The 19,183-nt window shown below is 45.1% G+C and overlaps 1 protein-coding gene across 3 annotated transcripts in view; it reads right to left on the reverse strand.

Moving 5' to 3' along the window:
- Positions 1-19,183, reverse strand: part of megf10 (multiple EGF-like-domains 10) — a 106,113-nt gene that overhangs the window by 14,079 nt on the left and 72,851 nt on the right. For 2 of the 3 annotated variants that reach the window (XM_046290494.1, XM_046290493.1), the window contains exons 10-13: positions 16,888-17,062; positions 16,347-16,467; positions 9,618-9,781; positions 4,226-4,328 (exon numbers count right to left, since the gene is read on the reverse strand). In XM_046290494.1, coding sequence (XP_046146450.1) covers positions 4,226-4,328; positions 9,618-9,781; positions 16,347-16,467; positions 16,888-17,062 — 563 coding nt within the window. Of the gene's footprint in view, positions 1-3,708; positions 3,962-4,225; positions 4,329-9,617; positions 9,782-16,346; positions 16,468-16,887; positions 17,063-19,183 lie in introns of those variants that run through there. The other variant, XM_046290495.1, reaches the window with a different exon arrangement.

Below are 19,183 nucleotides of genomic sequence, written 5' to 3' on the forward strand. Positions count from 1 at the left end.
ACCTGGGAACACACTTTCACAGTGGATACCTCGGAACACACACACTGTCACAGTGGATACCTGGGAACACACTGTCACAGTGGATACCTCGGAACACACACACAATCACAATGGATACCTCGGAACACACACACCGTCACAGTGGATACCTGGGAAAACACTTTCACAGTGGATACCTCGGAACACACACACCGTCACAGTGGATACCTGGGAACACACTGTCACAGTGGATACCTAGGAACACACACACAATCACAGTGGATACCTGGGAACACACTTTCACAGTGGATACCTCGAAACACACACTCTGTCACAGTGGATACCTCGGAACACACACACCGTCACAGTGGATACCTCGGAACACACTGTCACAGTGGATACCTCGGAACACACTTTCACAGTGGATACCTGGGAACACAAACAACGTAGGGCTCACGCAAACAAGTCCACACAGGTCTGTCTCCCATTGACGTCAAGGCAATGCATCACAGTGCTAGAGGCGTCACTACAGACCCGGGTTTGATTCCAGGCTATGTCGCAGCAGGGAGACCCATGAGGCAGCGCACAATTGGCCCAGTGTCGTCCAGGTTAGGGGAGGGTTTGGCCGGCCAGTAGGTCTTGTCCCGCCACACTCTAGCGACTCCTTGTGGCGGCCCGGGCGCATGCACAATGACTTTGGTCGCCAGTGTTTCCGGGGAACAGTGTTTCCTCTGACACATTGGTGCAGCTGGCTTCCGGGTTAAGAAGCAGTGCGGCTTGGTAGGGTCATGTTTCAGAGGACACATGGCTCTTGACCTTTACCTCTCCCGAGTCCATATGGGAGTTGCAGTGACGAGACAAGACTGTAACTACCAATTGGATATTACGAAATTATAAATAATACAAAATAATGATTTGCTGTATTTGTGGGAAAGTCCAAGTTGCCTGTGTTTATCTCAACTCTGAATCAGAGAACATATATAAAGCCTTCATATACTATAAGATTTTGGGTCTGACTTAGGTGTTGTTAAGAAATTGTAAGGCCATCAAAAAACGGAAGGAGGGAGAAACGTTCAACTCCTGGTCTAAGTACGGGTGGCTGGTAGTAGGGACGGGTGTGACAGCTAGGAGGGGCCTCACTATCTTCCTGGTGGGTGTGAGCTGGAGAGGGGGTGTTGGGATGGGATGGTCAGTTGTATGGGGAGGGAAATGGGTACTTAAGGTCTTCCACAACCTTTTTTGTGCCTGTGACCCACCACATAAGCAAAGCTCATGTTTCTAGCATTAACCCAGTCTTTAACTGCAAATGGGACTTTACCCATTGTTGATGAGTCACTGGTCTCTTATCTTACTGTTTATTTCTATCCAGTTGCATAGCAACTTTACCCCTACCTATATGTGCATATCTATATCAATTACCTTGTAACTGAACATCGACTCGGTACTGGTACCCCGTGTATAGCCAAGTTATCGTTACTAATTTTGTATTTATTCCTTGTCTGATTCTGATCATAAAATTAAATATGTTTTTTTTTCTGCATTGTAAGTATGTTTTGGATATTCAATAATAAAAAAATAAAAAGGGTCGTAAGTAAGCATTTCACTGTTACTCTACACCTGTTGTTAACAACGCATTTGACAAATAAAATGTGATTTGAGTTGACAATAGCAGCATCACTATAGGTAGCATCACTATAGGTAGCATCACTATAGGTAGCATCACTATAGGTAGCATCACTATAGGTAGCATCACTATAGGTAGCATCAGTATCAGTTGGACAACACATAGCATACAAGGGTGAGGGTTAACTAACTCTACACTATAGCCCAAGGGTCTATTCATTCACACAATCACACCGTAGCGAAACATTTTGCAATAGAAAACAAAAACAATGTCAGTCCCTTTTCTTCCATTAAGCGCCTAATGAATAGGACCCAGCTGAAGAAGGCTTGGTATTGTAAATCTGCTAATTACAGGGATTGATTTCCAGATTGCTGCAGGGTTTAATATCAGACGGCAGCCTCTTAAAGGAAAACTCCACCCAATAATTATCGTTTGGCATTTGTTTCATTAGTCCATTGTTGGCATAGTCCCAAATTGTTTTGCTTCTCAGCAAATCAAGTTTTCAAGACGTATTACTTTGAAAATACACAAATCATCCCTGTATGAAGCATTTTGCATCATATGATATAAAATGCATCATACGGGGATGGTTTCTGTCAATACCATCTTACTGGCAAAGCTCCACACACAAACACAACACTACTAGGGTCTCCAATGCAGCATCTTTCCATTTGTGATGTATTACATTTACCAAATGTGGCTATTTGATTGGACTAGGGCCATCAGTCTTTCCCAACCAAGTGCCCTGACAAGGAAATCATCTGGGCATTAGTTGTAGGCTATAATAAGGCCCAGTCTTGGTAACGTCTCATTGTTTTTTAGTAAACAGAGGTAGCACACCTGAAGTAACGTTAAATCATAGGCTTAGCAAAAACTGAAGTAGAAAGGGTGAAGGGACTCCCACACACTGTGCACTCTACTTGCAAATAGAAATTCAAGTGTAATGTTTTGGTCACATACATGTAGTAGACCTCAGTCGTTCAATTTCGCGAACAACATCTACAAGTGAATTGCTCTAATGGTTTATTAACATTAAGCCTGTCAAGAAAACATGACATCTTTATACCCTATCAAACTTCAAACTCTTCTGATGGTCTACATTACTTTCTATTTTGGATGGTGACACAGCAGCCCTGTGCCAAATGAGTAATATGATTCAATTTGCCAGCAATTTGTCCGCAAGTCGTTTTAACCTGCATTACAATGCTTCTCACATTCTCTGTCTCTATCGAGCAAGCCATTTTAAAGCAGCAAAAAAAACACACCAACATTTTTATCTCTAGGACTTAGCAGGAATGACACTAAGTTCACTTTTTCCTCCTGAGAACATGAAATAGAAAGGTGAGACAAGCGATACGGCCCTTTGTTATTGTCCAAGGGGATTGGTTTCAGACTATGACAATATGGGCCCTACAAGAGTAGCACACAAGACTGTCTGGGCACTGTGCCCCTTGGTGGATAAAGAGAATGCTTCAATGGGGAGATTGGACACTATAGAGTTTCCCAATTACATTGTCTTCCCCCCTGAATCACTTCAACAAAGGCATGGGCAAAGCATGTTGAGCGTGTTTATGAAAAAAGAGACAGTTCTCAAACTTTTAAGTGTAAACGCATGTAATATGAGAGAGATATTAACTTGGAGTTGGCAGGACAAGCTGTGACAAAAAACTTGTTTTCTTCTGTTGGAAATTGAACCGTATCTGAGAACCAGGGAGTTCTCCCCCTCCTTCCTCTTCCCTGACTCACTCTGTTTTTTTCTCACTCCCTCTGCCACCTCTCTCTTCCTCTCTCCGTCTTTTTGCCACCTCTCTCTTCGTCTCCCTCACATCTCTCTCTCTTCACTCTTTTCCTCTTACCCTTCCCTCTCTGTGTCAAAGGCTTTCTCCCACTCTATGTTTCCCTTACCCCTCTTTTCTCATCTCCCTCTGTTTTCTCCCTCTTTCTCTCTAACTTTCTCCCCCTCACTTTCTCTCTCCCTCCCTCCCCGCCTCTCTTTCTCCCTTTTCTCTCTCTATCTCTTTCTCTCTGGGTTGTTTTGATGCTCTCCCCTGTTCCTCCATCCCACCCCTCACTTTCTCTCCCTCTCTCTCTGGGTTGTTTTGATGCTCTCCCCTTTTCCTCCATCCCACCCCTCACTTTCTCTCCCTCTCTCTCTGGGATGTTTTGATGCTCAGGGGGTGATAGGCAACAGTGTGATGGAGTGCGGTGCCCAGGCTGGGGACAAAGGGCTCATTGAGGGGCTGTGTGCGCGTTGCTAGGCGATGGCGGAATGCTGGCGATAAATGTCCGGCTAAGTAGCTTGGAAGAAATGCGGCAGTTTTTAAAGGTCTGACATCAGTATGCTGTGTAGGTATGGACCTAAGCAAAACACGGGAGAAGAGAGGGAAAGAGAGGAGACTTACTGGTGACACAGTTTTTGGGCCATGCTTACAGGTCAAATCATCCAGAGGCAGGTGGTATAGTCGTACAACTACTTTTAACAGTGGTTTAAATTTGAGGCAAAGTCAATAAATATTCCCAGTAATTTTGGATTTGGATTGGATGGATGGGTGGATAGGATGAATGGACGGATAGATAATATTTTAAGCTAGAGGGTTCTACAGGTTAAGGCTCCAGACTCACCTGTCCATCCAGCCAGGCAGCGACAGTACCCCGTGGAGGGGTGGCACCCGTCGGCATGGCTACAGTCACAGCGCTCCCTACAGTCCATGCCATAGGTGCCATCCTGGAGAAAACCCAAAAGATGCCGTTTAGACTGATGTTTATTTTTTAATTGTAACTTTTTTATACCCCTTTTTCTCCCCAATTTCATGGTATTCAATTGGTAGTTACAGTCTTGTCTCATCGTTGCAACTCCCGAACAGACTAGGGAGAGGCGAAGGTTGAGAGCCGTGCGTCCTCCGCACTGCTTCTTGACACAATTCCCGCTTAACCCAGAAGCCAGCCACACCAATGTGTCGGAGGAAACACCGCACACCTGGCGATCGTGTCAGCGTGCACTGCGCCCAGCCCACCACAGGAGTTGCTAGAGCGCGATGGTACAAGAACATCCCTACCAGCCAAACCCTCCCCCTAATCCGGACGACGCTGGGCCAATTGTGCGCCGCCCCATGGGTCTCCCGGTTGCGGCCGGCTGCGACCGAGCCTGTACTAAAAACCAGGACCTCTAGTGGCACAGCCTTAGACCACTGAACCACTCGGGAGGCCATCGACTGATGTTTTGACAGATTCTGCATAGTCAACACACAGTATATTTGGTAAACGTTGTGCATGTACATTAGGCAGCCTTTCCCAGTCCTAGTCCCAGTCTCAGTCTGGTCCTTCAGGTGCTTTGTCTACGCAAGTTTTTTGTTTTGCAGCCTGATGTCTTTTCATTAATTTCAATCAACACCATCGGCATATCTATTTATTATGGCTATTACGTTAGCGACTAAAACATTAGCTGTTAAAATAAGATCCAACAATAATATCAAGGGCCTAAAAATCCAGGGCTTAAAAACAAAGGTGTCATTGTACGCTGATGATTCATATTTTCTTTTAAATCTACAATTTGGATCCCTCAACAGCCTCATAGAGGATCTAGATACTTTTTCTAACCTCTCTGGATTACGACCAAATTATGATAAGTGTAGTATATTATTTATTGGATTACTAAAAAATACAACTTCTACATTACCGTGTTGGTCTTCACGTTGAAGTGGGCATACTTGGTATGTATTGTAGTGAGATAATGTCATTGTTCTGAGATGATAGAAAGTTAATAGAAAGGTGGCAAAAATAGATATGATCTGGCTACCTTGAAAAGGAAAATACCTGTCTATTTGTGGCAAAATTACTCTGATGAACTCTTTAGTCATATCCCAGTTTCTCTATTTGCATATGGCCTTGCCTACACCCAGAGACTTGTTTTTTAAATTATACGAGCAAAGAATATGACATTTTATTTGAAATGGCAAGCCAGACAAAATTAAACAGGCCTATTTATATAACGAATATGAATTCAGAGGGCAGACATGATTAAATATTAAAGCATTAGACCTCTCACTAAAGGCTTCAGTCATACAAAAGTTATACTTAAATTCAAACGGGTTCTCTAGCAGATTAGTAAGAATGTTTCACCCCTTGTTCAAGAATGACCTTTTCCCCTTTATTCAGATTATAACCTTAAACTTTCAGTTATTTGAAAATGAAATGATCTCTAAAATATCACTATTTTTAAAACAAGCCAGAGAATTTGGTTGCAATTTCAGTTTAATCCACCAGAAAAGACCGAACAAATATTATGGTTAAACTCAAATATACTAATTGATAAAAAAAAAATATTTTTGGACAAATGTTTAAAAAAGGTATTATCTTTGTAAATGATATCATAAATAGGACAGGTGGAGTTATGTCACACATGCAGGAAACAAAAATATATTGAAATGTCTGCTCTCCTCAAAAATACCAACTATTCTGAGCATTACCGCAATAATGGAAGAGGCAAGTGGAAAGGGGAGAAAGTAAGGATTAGTAAGTCTGCATTAAAGACCAAAATTGGCTAAAGAAAATTGTGATAAATAAAAAGTATGCTAGTTTCAATTAAGGACCAAAAATTGTTGGGAAGAGATTTTCGATAATTCCATGGCACATGGTTTATGAACTGATACACAAAACAACGCTGGATTCAAAAGTTAGAGTTTTTCAATCAAATGTATAATACAATAATTCTTGCAACCAATGTTATATATTATTTTTCATGGTATCCAATCTGTCGTTACAGTCCTGTCCCATCGCTGTAACTCCCGTACGGACTCGGGAGAGGCGAACGTCGAGAACCGTGCGTACTCCGAAACACAACCCAGCCAAGCCGCACTGCTTCTTGGCACAACAACCACTTAACCCGGAAGCCAGCCGGAGTCGCTGACGCGCAATGGGACAGAAACATCCCTGCCAGCCAAACCCTCCCCTAACCCGGACAATGCTGGTCCAATTGTGCGCCACTGTCATGGCTGGCTGCGACAGAGCCGTAGACCACTGTGCTACTCGGGAGGCCCAACCAATAGAATGTTATATACAGTACAAGTCAAAAGTTTGGACACACTCATTCAGGTGTTTTTCTTTATTGCGCTTGATGTTCTTTTGCGACTGCACTTGAAGAAACTTTCAAAGTTCTTGAAATGTTCCAGGTTTTACTGACCTTCATGTCTTAAAGTAATGATGAACTATCATTTCTCTTTGCTTATTTGAGCTGTTCAAGGCGCATCTGTTAATTTAAATGCATTCCAGGTGACTACCTCATGAAGCTGGTTGAGAGAATGCCAAGAGTGTGCAGAGTTGTCATCAAGGCAAAGGGTGGATACTTTGAAGAATCTAAAATATATTTTGATTTGTTTAACACTTTTTTGTTTACTACATGATTCCATATGTGTTATTTCATGGTTTTGATGTCTTCACTATTATTCTACAATGTAGAAAATAGTAAAAATAAAGAAAAATTAGTAGGGTCTGTCCAAACTTTTGACTTGTACTGTATATATAATATATATATTTATGAAAAAATATAGGGGATTGGAAATGATGCAGAAAAGAAATGGTGTTGAAATCCGTTTAAGCAAACACTAGCTCACCCAGGACTACTCCTATGATTTGGTAAGCTTATTTCATGTGTGTTCAATAAAGACTGTTTTCATCCTCACAGTATTAAACCAGTGTCCTGGAAAACTCCTTAAACTATGGACCTCGCAAGGCAAAACTGCCGATATGAATTATACTGTATGGTATTTCACACTGAGTACTGAGTACTTGTGATGCGTTCTATTAAGGGACACTAACATTAAACATCTGAGTGAAATATTTGTTATGTTTGATTCATTCCACATTTCACTGTATCTGATTTCAATCTTAATTTGACCTCCTCCATCATCACCACCTTGTTTGAATCTACCATTAAACTGGTATATGGCTTTGTATGCAGATATAAGAACAAATCCTCTAGATTTGGAGATTCTCGACGCCAAGCTATTGGGAAAAGAGTCTTAATCCACCAACTCCTGACTTCCTGAATGGCAAGTAGCTCTTGGAAGAGGGTGGATTTGCTAAATCATTACAGAAAGCTGTGGATCAAAGGACTAGCGCTTAGCATAGCATGTGACTGCTCAAGACTCCACCGCAAGTGCTAGAGCTGCAGTTTCTTCAAGGGAGCAATTGGCCACAAAACACACTTTCACAAGTTTCACATTTGCGAGTTTCCAATGCAAATTGGCTGTAAGAATGCTGCTCAAGTTTTATGGAGGTCAGAGTCAGTGTGATGCAGTTGTTCATTTGTAAATCGGGAAATGTCAGAAACAAAAAGTTAGCGCAAGAGGGGAGTGACCTGGGGAGTTCTGAGGTACTGGGGAAAAAAAATCACCTTTATAATATTTTTTTCATGGTATTTGCGTAGTGACATAGAGCAGTACAGTAGAGGCACTTGAAAAAGTTGCACACTTTGGGAACATTTAAAGTAGACTAGGGTCTGGAAAAAATGTGGCCTTTTCTAAACACATTTCATTCAATTCTATGTCATTTTACATGACTGGAGACTTTAGCAGAATCTTTTTTAATACAGCAGAAATGATGGAAATGACAGGCTACTTTGACGCTGACAAACTGAGAATCTGAGATCAGTGAAAATGACCTTGTCTTGAATCCATCAATAGCCTATCTCTAGGTGTGTGGAGACACATATTGTAGGCTACAATATGAGGAGGGAGTTAAAAATGCCTTCCAGTTTCACTGACTGACCCAATGATGCACAGCTCACTTGCTGGTGATGGCCGATGTTTTGTGGCAAAAGCCCCTCTCTCTGTCTCTCTCTCTCTCTCTCTCTCTCTCTCTCTCTCTCTCTCTCTCTCTCTCTCTCTCTCTCTCTCTCTCTCTCTCTCTCTCTCTCTCTCTTTTCATAAAACAACATTTGGAAGTTGATCAATCAGCATAATCTTCGCTTTTCAGCAGGAGCCATTTGCTTTCCAACCTGTGTTTTCTCTCGATTGTATTTGAAATATTGAGAAAGGGCTGTTTTGTCTGCATTATGTTTTTTCACCGACAGATTTGCTGCGAGTTCCCGACTGTTGGCAGTCCACAGTTAGGCTATTTAAAAACATAAGCTATTGATCTGTGGCTACATCATAGTTATTCTCGTGGTATATTCTGAATGATTTCATCAACAGATAGCAGCATTTCTATAACTTTGGCAAATGTATTTCAATTTATCAGGGGTGCTGCAGTTCCTTCAGAACCCTTCGTGCTGCTATGCTTCTATAAGTAAATAAAGGATGAAGTGCAATGTTGGAGAGATGAGAGTTGCAGGCTCATGTCTATCAGAAGAGAGAGAGATCATATAAAGTTAATCTAATTCTAGTTATGTGAGAAACTGGTGCACTTCTCACACAGCCACGGCCAAGCGTTGGTCTCAAACTGGGTACAATGTTGCGAAAAACCATAAACCCGGTACGGCCCAACCCAAACTCTTAGAATATTAGGCCCGGGCTGAAAATCTACTTTTTCTCATAACGTTTTTTTTTGTGGGGGCAGGAGAATTAACGAAGAGGACACTCAAATGAACTTAGATCGCTTTAATTATAATTTTTACGTAGAAAAAAGTAAATTATTTTAAATGCCACGAGAGGTACAGGACCCAAATAGGTACTAGAACAAAACATTCCAAAACGGAGAGGTGCCAGATTCTGTTCCGGCAGGATCAAGCTCAAATTAAGCACTGGCGTGATGTATATCTAACTGTGCATATTGTAGTTCACAGATCCCTATCAAAGCCAGCATTGTACGCAATGTATCTAGAGTGTTCTGTGGTTTGATCTTATCAAAGCTTTCACCACCTTTTTCTCAACTGAAATTAAGTTGAGATAATAATATATATGCCTATTACGTTGTACACATTCATCATAATATTATAGGAAGATAATAAGAGTGTTATAACCTATAGTGATGTCATCACTGTGCGACAGGGGCGGGTGGGGGGGACAACATCACTCACCTGGCAGTGGAGGTCACACCTCTCACCCCTCCAGCCGGGGGCACAGGTGCACTGTCCGTTGAGGGCGTTGCAGGCGCCCCCGTTACCACACATGCAGGTGAGGTTACACCCCAGCCCCCATGTGCCACTGGGGCAGTTGATGGAGCAGTGCACTCCGTGCCAACCTGGAAAGGGGAGAAGACATTTTGAACATCAACATAGTTTAACTGTCACGCCTTGGTCATTGTATTTTGTGTTTTTGTTACATGTTTGGTTAGGCCAGGGTGTGACATGGGTTTATATGTTGTTTTTCGTTTTGGGGTTTGTAGTATTTGGGATCGCGGCTGATTAGGGGTGTTGTATAGGCTTGGCTGCCTGAGGCGATTCTCAATCAGAGTCAGGTGATTCTCGTTGTCTCTGATTGGGAACCGTATTTAGGCAGCCTGAGTTTCGCTTTGTATTTCGTGGGTGATTGTTCCTGTCTTTGTGTAGTGTTCACCAGATAGGCTGTAATAGGTTTCTCGTTCCGTTTGTTGTTTTTGTATTTAGTTATTTCATGTACCGCGTTTCTTTCATTAAAGTCATGAGTAACAAACACGCTGCATTTCGGTCCGACTCTCTTCCTTCAACAGACGAACGCCGTTACAGAATCACCCACCACTCACGGACCGAGCAGTGTGTAAACTGGCATGAGCGAAAGGAGGACGTTATGGACGGTAGAGGCATGGAGTATACGACGTGGGAAGAAATCGACAGGTGGGCGGCCGACCCAGAGAGAGTGCAGGCGCCCGCCTGGGATTCGCTGCAGCAATGCGAAGAGGGCTATAGGCGAATGGAGTCAATAAAAAAGAGAAGGCGGCGCAGAGAGAGAGTGGCTGAGTCAGGGTTCAGACCTGAGCCAACTCTCCCTGTTAATCGTGAAGAGCAGTTGCAGTGGGAGAGGCTGCACCACTTGGAGAATTGTACATGGGAGGAGGAATTAGACGGGAAAGGACCCTGGGCTCAGCCTGGAGAATATCGCCGTCCCAAGGAAGAAATAGAAGCGGTTAAAGCGGAGAGGCGCTGGTATGAGGAGGCAGCACGGCGACGCGGTTGGAAGCCTGAAAAGCAGCCCCAAAAAATTATTGGGGGGGGCTAGAAGGGAGTAAGATTATGCCAGGTAGGAGACCTGCGCAAACTCCCTGTGCTCACCGTTGGGCTAGAGAGACCGGGCAGGCACTGTGTTATGCTATGGAGCGCACGTTTTCAGTGTGGGAGCATAGCCCGGTGCGGCACATACCAGCCCTTGCTATTGGCCGGGCTAGAGTGGGCATCGAGCCAGGTAAGCTTGGGCAGGCTCGGTGCTCAAGAGCTCCAGTGCGCCTGCACGGTCCGGTCTTTCCAGAGCCACCTCCACACACCAGTCCTCCGGTAGCAGCTCCCGGCACCAGGCTTCCTGTGCGTGTCCTCGATCCAGTACCACCAGTTCCAGCACCACGCACCAGGCCTTCAGTGCACCTCGCCTGTTCAGCGCAGCCAGAGCCTGTCTCCTCTCCTGTGCTACTGGAGTCTCCTGTCTGTTCAGCGCTATCAGAGCCTTCCTTCCCTCCTGCGCTGTCGGAGTCTCCCGCCTGTTCAGCGCTATCAGAGCCTTTCTTCTCTACAGCGCTGCCGGAGCCTCCTGCCTGTTCGGAGCAGCCTGAGCTGTCAGTCTGCATGAAGCAGCCAGAGCCGCCAGTCTGCAAGGAGCTGCTAGTCTGCAAGGTGCTGCCAGCCTGCATGGAGCAGTCAGAGCTGTCAGTCTGCGTGAAACAGCCAGAGCTGTCAGTCTGCATGAAGCAGCCAGAGCTGTCAGTCTGCATGAAGCAGCCAGAGCTGTCAGTCTGCATGAAGCAGCCAGTGCTGTCAGTCTGCATAGAGCAGCTAGATCCGCCAGTCAGCCATGATCTTCTAGATCTGCCAGACAATCAGTCTCTTCCAGATCTGCCAGACAACCAGTCTCTTCCAGATCTGCCAGACAACCAGTCTCTTCCAGATCTGCCAGACAACCAGTCTCTTCCAGATCTGCCAGTCAACCAGTCTCTTCCAGATCTGCCAGTCAACCAGAATCTTCCAGATCCGCCCACTTCCGGGTTGGAGCGAGCGGTCGCATCGGCACTTCGCTCCGCAGGTAGTATAACTTTTTCATTACATTTCATTACATTTCATTATAGTACAACGGTTTGATTTGTCTAATCTTAGCAATTTCTTCTTAGCTAGCTACATAGCCGTCTTTGTATCAAAGATAATTGCGTAATTATCGTATTTCGTCGTCCTAACGTAGTCTTCACTGCTCTGCCCAGCAGCTAGCCAGCTAGCAAACGTCCACCGATTAGCAGCACTGTAGAAACTATTACACTCAACTGAACGACTTGATTAGTGTAGTGTTAGCTAGCTACATAGCTGTCTTTGCTGTCTTCGTATCCAAGATAATTGTGTAGTTTAGAGTGTGTAGTCTTAGAGTGATTATCTTAATTTACCGAGGTTAGCTAGCCAGCTATTTGTCGTCCTTAACGTAGGAGACTCTGCTAGCTAGCCAACAGCTAGCCAACGTCTTCCGAATAGAACTCAACAACCCGGTCGCATTCACAGGTAGTATCACATTTTCATTTCATTTCATTACAGTACAACGGTTTGATTTGTTTGATCGTAGCTAGCTACATAGCTAGCTACATAGCCGTCTTTGTATCAAAGATAACTGTGTAGTCTTGAGCGATTTTCTAGGTTAGCTAGCCAGCTATTGTCGTTCTTTTAATGCAACGTAACGTAATCAACACTGCTAGCTAGCCAGCTAGCCCCCGAATAGCAGCACTGTAGAAACTATTACACTCAACGGAACGACTTGATTAGTGTAGTGTCAACAACGCAGCCACTGCCAGCTAGCCTACAAAGTCAACAACGCAGCCACTGCCAGCTAGCCTACTTCAGCAGTACTGTATCATTTTAATCATTTTAGTCAATAAGATTCTTGCTACGTAAGCTTAACTTTCTGAACATTCGAGACGTGTAGTCCACTTGTCATTCCAATCTCCTTTGCATTAGCGTAGCCTCTTCTGTAGCCTGTCAACTATGTGTCTGTCTATCCCTGTTCTCTCCTCTCTGCACAGACCATACAAACGCTCCACACCGCGTGGCCGCGGCCACCCTAATCTGGTGGTCCCAGCGCGCACGACCCACGTGGAGTTCCAGGTCTCCGGTAGCCTCTGGAACTGCCGATCTGCGGCCAACAAGGCAGAGTTCATCTCAGCCTATGCCTCCCTCCAGGCCCTCGACTTCTTGGCACTGACGGAAACATGGATCACCACAGACAACACTGCTACTCCTACTGCTCTCTCTTCGTCCGCCCACGTGTTCTCGCACACCCCGAGAGCTTCTGGTCAGAGGGGTGGTGGCACCGGGATCCTCATCTCTCCCAAGTGGTCATTCTCTCTTTCTCCCCTTACCCATCCACTCCTCTCCTCTTTTGACCTCACCCTCTCACCTTCCCCCCTACTCACAATGCAGGCAATACGCTCGACCTCATCTTTACTAGATGCTGTTCTTCCACTAACCTCATTGCAACTCCCCTCCAAGTCTCCAACCACTACCTTGTATCCTTTTCCCTCTCGCTCTCATCCAACACCTCCCACACTGCCCCTACTCGGATGGTATCGCGCCGTCCCAACCTTCGCTCTCTCTCCCCCGCTACTCTCTCCTCTTCCATCCTATCATCTCTTCCTTCTGCTCAAACCTACTCCAACCTATCTCCTGATTCTGCCTCCTCAACCCTCCTCTCCTCCCTTTCTGCATCCTTTGACTCTCTATGTCCCCTATTCTCCAGGCCGGCTCGGTCCTCCCCTCCCGCTCCGTGGCTCGACGACTCATTGCGAGCTCACAGAACAGGGCTCCGGGCAGCCGAGCGGAAATGGAGGAAAACTCGCCTCCCTGCGGACCTGGCATCCTTTCACTCCCTCCTCTCTACATTTTCCTCCTCTGTCTCTGCTGCTAAAGCCACTTTCTACCACTCTAAATTCCAAGCATCTGCCTCTAACCCTAGGAAGCTCTTTGCCACCTTCTCCTCCCTCCTGAATCCTCCTCCCCCCCCCTCCTCCCTCTCTGCAGATGACTTCGTCAACCATTTTGAAAAGAAGGTCGACGACATCCGATCCTCGTTTGCTAAGTCAAACGACACCGCTGGTTCTGCTCACACTGCCCTACCCTGTGCTCTGACCTCTTTCTCCCCTCTCTCTCCAGATGAAATCTTGCGTCTTGTGACGGCCGGCCGCCCAACAACCTGCCCGCTTGACCCTATCCCCTCCTCTCTTCTCCAGACCATTTCCGGAGACCTTCTCCCTTACCTCACCTCGCTCATCAACTCATACCTGACCGCAGGCTACGTCCCTTCCGTCTTCAAGAGAGCGAGAGTTGCACCCCTTCTGAAAAAACCTACACTCGATCCCAATGATGTCAACAACTACAGACCAGTATCCCTTCTTTCTTTTCTCTCCAAAACTCTTGAACGTGCCGTCCTTGGCCAGCTCTCCCGCTATCTCTCTCTGAATGATCTTCTTGATCCAAATCAGTCAGGTTTCAAGACTAGTCATTCAACTGAGACTGCTCTTCTCTGTATCATGGAGGCGCTCCGCACTGCTAAAGCTAACTCTCTCACCTCTGCTCTCATCCTTCTAGACCTATCCGCAGAGTACGACCCTGCCTCACACAGGAAGCGGCGCAGGTCCTAATCCAGGCACTTGTCATCTCCCGTCTGGATTACTGCAACTCGCTGTTGGCTGGGCTCCCTGCCTGTGCCATTAAACCCCTACAACTCATCCAGAACGCCGCAGCCCGTCTGGTGTTCAACCTTCCCAAGTTCTCTCACGTCACCCCGCTCCTCCGCTCTCTCCACTGGCTTCCAGTTGAAGCTCGCATCCGCTACAAGACCATGGTGCTTGCCTACGGAGCTGTGAGGGGAACGGCACCTCAGTACCTCCAGGCTCTGATCAGGCCCTACACCCAAACAAGGGCACTGCGTTCATCCACCTCTGGCCTGCTCGCCTCCCTACCACTGAGGAAGTACAGTTCCCGCTCAGCCCAGTCAAAACTGTTCGCTGCTCTGGCCCCCCAATGGTGGAACAAACTCCCTCACGACGCCAGGACAGCGGAGTCAATCACCACCTTCCGGAGACACCTGAAACCCCACCTCTTCAAGGAATACCTAGGATAGGATAAGTAATCCCTCTCACCCCCCCCTTTAAGATTTAGATGCACTATTGTAAAGTGACTGTTCCACTGGATGTCATAAGGTGAATGCACCAATTTGTAAGTCGCTCTGGATAAGAGCGTCTGCTAAATGACTTAAATGTAAATGTAAATGTAGTCAACCTGAATCTTCCAGTTCCGCCAGCCAGCCAGGATTTACCGGAGCCTACTACCTGCCTGAGCTTCATCTCAGTACTGGGCTTCTTCTCAGTACTGGGTTTCCTCTCAGTACTGGGCTTCCTCTCAGTACTGGGTTTCCCCTCTGTCCCGGGCTTCCCCTCAGTCCCGCGCTGCTTCTGTCCCGAGATGCCCCTCTGTCCCGAGCTGCCCCTCTGTCCTGAGCTGCCCCTCTGTCCCGAGCTGCCCCTCTATCCCGAGCTGCCCCTCTGTCCCGAGCTGCCCCTCTGTCCCGAGCTGCCCCTCAGTCATGAGCTGCCCCTCAGTCCAGTGGGGATCTGGGTGAGGACTATTAGGCCATGGTCGGCGGAGAAGGTGGATTATCCCAGGACACGAAGGGAAGGAACAAGGACATTAATGGAGTGGGGTCCACGTCCCGAGCCGGAGCCGCCACCATGGACAGACGCCCACCCGGACCCTCCCTATGGTTTGAGGTGCGTCCGGGAGTCCGCACCTTAGGGGGGGGGGTTATGTCACGCCTTGGTCATTGTATTTTGTGTTTTTGTTACATGTTTGGTTAGGCCAGGGTGTAACATGGGTTTATATGTTGTTTTTCGTTTTGGGGTTTGTAGTATTTGGGATCGCGGCTGATTAGGGGTGTTGTATAGGCTTGGCTGCCTGAGGCGATTCTCAATCAGAGTCAGGTGATTCTCGTTGTCTCTGATTGGGAACCATATTTAGGCAGCCTGAGTTTCGCTTTGTATTTCGTGGGTGATTGTTCCTGTCTTTGTGTAGTGTTCACCAGATAGGCTGTAATAGGTTTCTCGTTCCGTTTGTTGTTTTTGTATTTAGTTATTTCATGTATCGTCACTTTACATTCGTTAAAGATCATGAGTAACAAACACGCTGCATTTCGGTCCGACTCTCTTCCTTCAACAGACGAACGCCGTTACATTAACAGAGGAGTAGTCAACTTCTCTCAAATGAACTAGTGTCTACAGTTATGTTTGTAAATCTTTAATTGAGAATATTATTTGGTCCCCAAAGAGTCATACCCAAATGCCACCTCATTAGTAGAATGATCCAGCAGATCCACAAATTACAAATAAAGTTTTGCTTTCATATGTAAGTTAAGATTTCTACTGTATTTCTACTGCAGTTCTACTGTATTTTTACTATATTCTACTTTATTCTACTGCATTTCTACTGCTTTTTTACTTTATTCTACTGTATTTCTACTATATTCTGCTGTATTTCTACTGTATTTCTTCTGTATTTCTACTGTATTCTATTGTATTTCTACTGTATTTCTACTGTATGTGCTCCTTGAATGGGCTAGCCTTACACACACGGAATTCCCTGGTGTAAGCAGCCTACCTGCTTTACAGGAGCAGGCTCCATCCACTGAAGAGCACTGTGCCCCATTCTTACAGCCACACATGGCAGAGCAGTTGATCCCGTGGGTCCCTGATGGGCAGGCTGTGGAACAGTCGGACCCCTGCAATGGAAATACTGTTAGCATTCCTGTACTATAGTTTAGTTGATTTTGTGTTATTCATCATACGTGGTAAGTGGGTCATGTTCAGGGAGGCACACCGTAGAAAACATTTCATAACATTTTCTCCTTATTGAACATGACCCAGGTAACATCACAATGGAATTACGAGTGAATACTGTCTGTTAGACAGTCTGTTAGAATGCTCAAGAGTAAGTCAGTCCAATCCTTGGACCTTCTTACAATTCCAAGTATACACCACCTTAATAAAGTCAACTGTTACTTCTTCAGAACACAATGTATAATCAATTATGTTATGAATGATTTAGGCTACTGTAGCATTATTAGACTGGAGTATATTACCACTCATTAGCCTTCATAACCTTTCACAGAGACTTCCTAGACCCCTCATAGTGGCTTTACCTTGAAGCCAGGAGCGCAGATGCACTCCCCGGTCACACTGTGGCAGTCGGCACCATTCTGGCATTGGCACACTTGCTGGCACGACTCGCCGAAGAAGCCTGGTGTACACGTCTCATTACAGTACGTCCCCGACCAGCCAGGCTGGCACGAGCACTCGCCAGACATCGGGTGGCAGCTGGGCACAAAACAGGGAGACAAAAGAGGACATTGGACTGTCATTGATATCATCGGATAACTCTATTGTGACATCTTGTCTGGACACCAAGTACGCCAACACTCAATTGTGAATCTAGTTAATAAACGACTAGCATATTAATAATGTATAACACATTTTTTTATGTTTGTTTTGCCAAATTACTTTAGTGTCTTATTTATTTGGGTTGTGTTTACGCTTGGTAAGGTAATGTATTATCTTGCCTTACAATTGCCCTACAATTCTCTACCATTTCATTTCATTACTTTAATGAGGTGCTTGACTGACACCTATATCTGACTGTTCTGCATGGTTGATCAAATCTCATGTGAAATTAATGATCTCTTGAGTCACAGCCAGGCGGCTTGCCTATAGTTTATTACATTACTTTGCACTACTTTGACTGTAAAGATCTAAGGAAAATAGAAGTACCCTATAGAGCATGGGAAAATGTAACAATACCGTATCATTGTAATAACAGAAAACAGTCAATGACCGTTTGACTTTTAACATGAAACCTCTGTATATCAAATCAAATATACACTGTATACTGGGTTGAAACAACTAAACAAACTAAAGAGAAAACATGAAGTGCAAAGTGCCTTAAATGTGTATAAGGAAACCAAGGCATAGGAATACGTTCATTACATCTATACCTCTCACTTTACCCCCATGTTCAAATAAAAAAACATATGGAAAAGCTCTGTATGTCATGTATGTAAGTGTGTCAATAAAGTTCTCATGAATGAATCAGCTTTTCGGATACAGATTTAAAACCATAGAGCTAGAAAGAGGGCTCTGGACGAATAAAACGCGTTTTAACATGGATATTGCCATTGAGGGCTTCCACCATTTTAAAGTAGTCTACTGGATGGGTATTCCTATGGGTTGGGAGGGATCAGCCAATGATCAGAGCATTGTCTTCTTCTTCAAATTGGGTTACCAATGGTTTGATAATGGCTTTAAGCTTTATTGGTGCCATCAAGTGGGTGGCCACAATAAATTAATGACACACAAGACTTGGCTAATATTGGTGAAATCACCACTTTTTCAAACATAAAAGAGGAAGAAAATGTACTACTTTAATATGGAGCTAGCCCTCAATGGCACTGCCCATGCTGTCACAGAAGCCACTATAGCACAGATACAAAGTAAGTCCTCTTTGTATCTCTATGGTTCAACCCATAAAGTAATTGGTTTAAGCATTTCTACTGGTACTGAACAGTAATGACACAGTCTCTAAAACTTTCCAGCTTTGCATATACTGTAGGTAATTGTGTCAATATTTTTTTTTTCTCTCCAAATGAATCAATTCTTCAGAGATCAAGTTCAAACCATACAGTCATTGGTTCAAACATTTATTTTAGTACTTAACACAACACTAATTAAACAGAACATGTCCAGAACTTTCTCCAAATGCCCTCACAGGAGGCGGGATTAAACAATGTAACAGCCGGGGCGGGTTTGCTGCATGCACATGTGGCACAATACCGTTGTTGCCGTGGTACCTGTTTGAGTAGCAGCTGCTCCTACCTGACACAGCAGCCCCATTGAGACAGAGCAGAGCAGCTGTCCCCCTCACAACACATGGAGCCTGCCAGCTGTGCCAGTTTGTCTAATACACAGGCAGTGGCACAATGAATAACTGTCTGACTCCCCTCCGACCCACCCAGCTATCCGCCGCACACACACACGCACGCACGCACGCACGCACGCACGCACGCACACACACACACACACACACACACACACACACACACACACACACACACACACACACACACACACACACACACACACACACACACACACACACACACACACACACACACACACACACACACACACACACACACACACACAAACCCAGACACACTTTGAATGACTTCTAACAGTCTTGTTAAACTTTGAATCATTAATGTTACTGTAGTACAATCAATGTACTGTGAGAGATGGGCTGAATAAAACAATTCAATGATAGATTCTTAATTCGCATGGCTCAATTGGTGGAGCATGATAATGGTTGTGAGTAGTGTAATTAGTGCAAGGATAATTACATGATCCTCATAGGATGATCACCATTATAGATTAGAGCATGATTAT

The sequence above is a fragment of the Oncorhynchus gorbuscha genome, linkage group LG11 (assembly GCF_021184085.1).
Source record: "Oncorhynchus gorbuscha isolate QuinsamMale2020 ecotype Even-year linkage group LG11, OgorEven_v1.0, whole genome shotgun sequence".
NCBI classification, from domain to species: domain Eukaryota; kingdom Metazoa; phylum Chordata; class Actinopteri; order Salmoniformes; family Salmonidae; genus Oncorhynchus; species Oncorhynchus gorbuscha.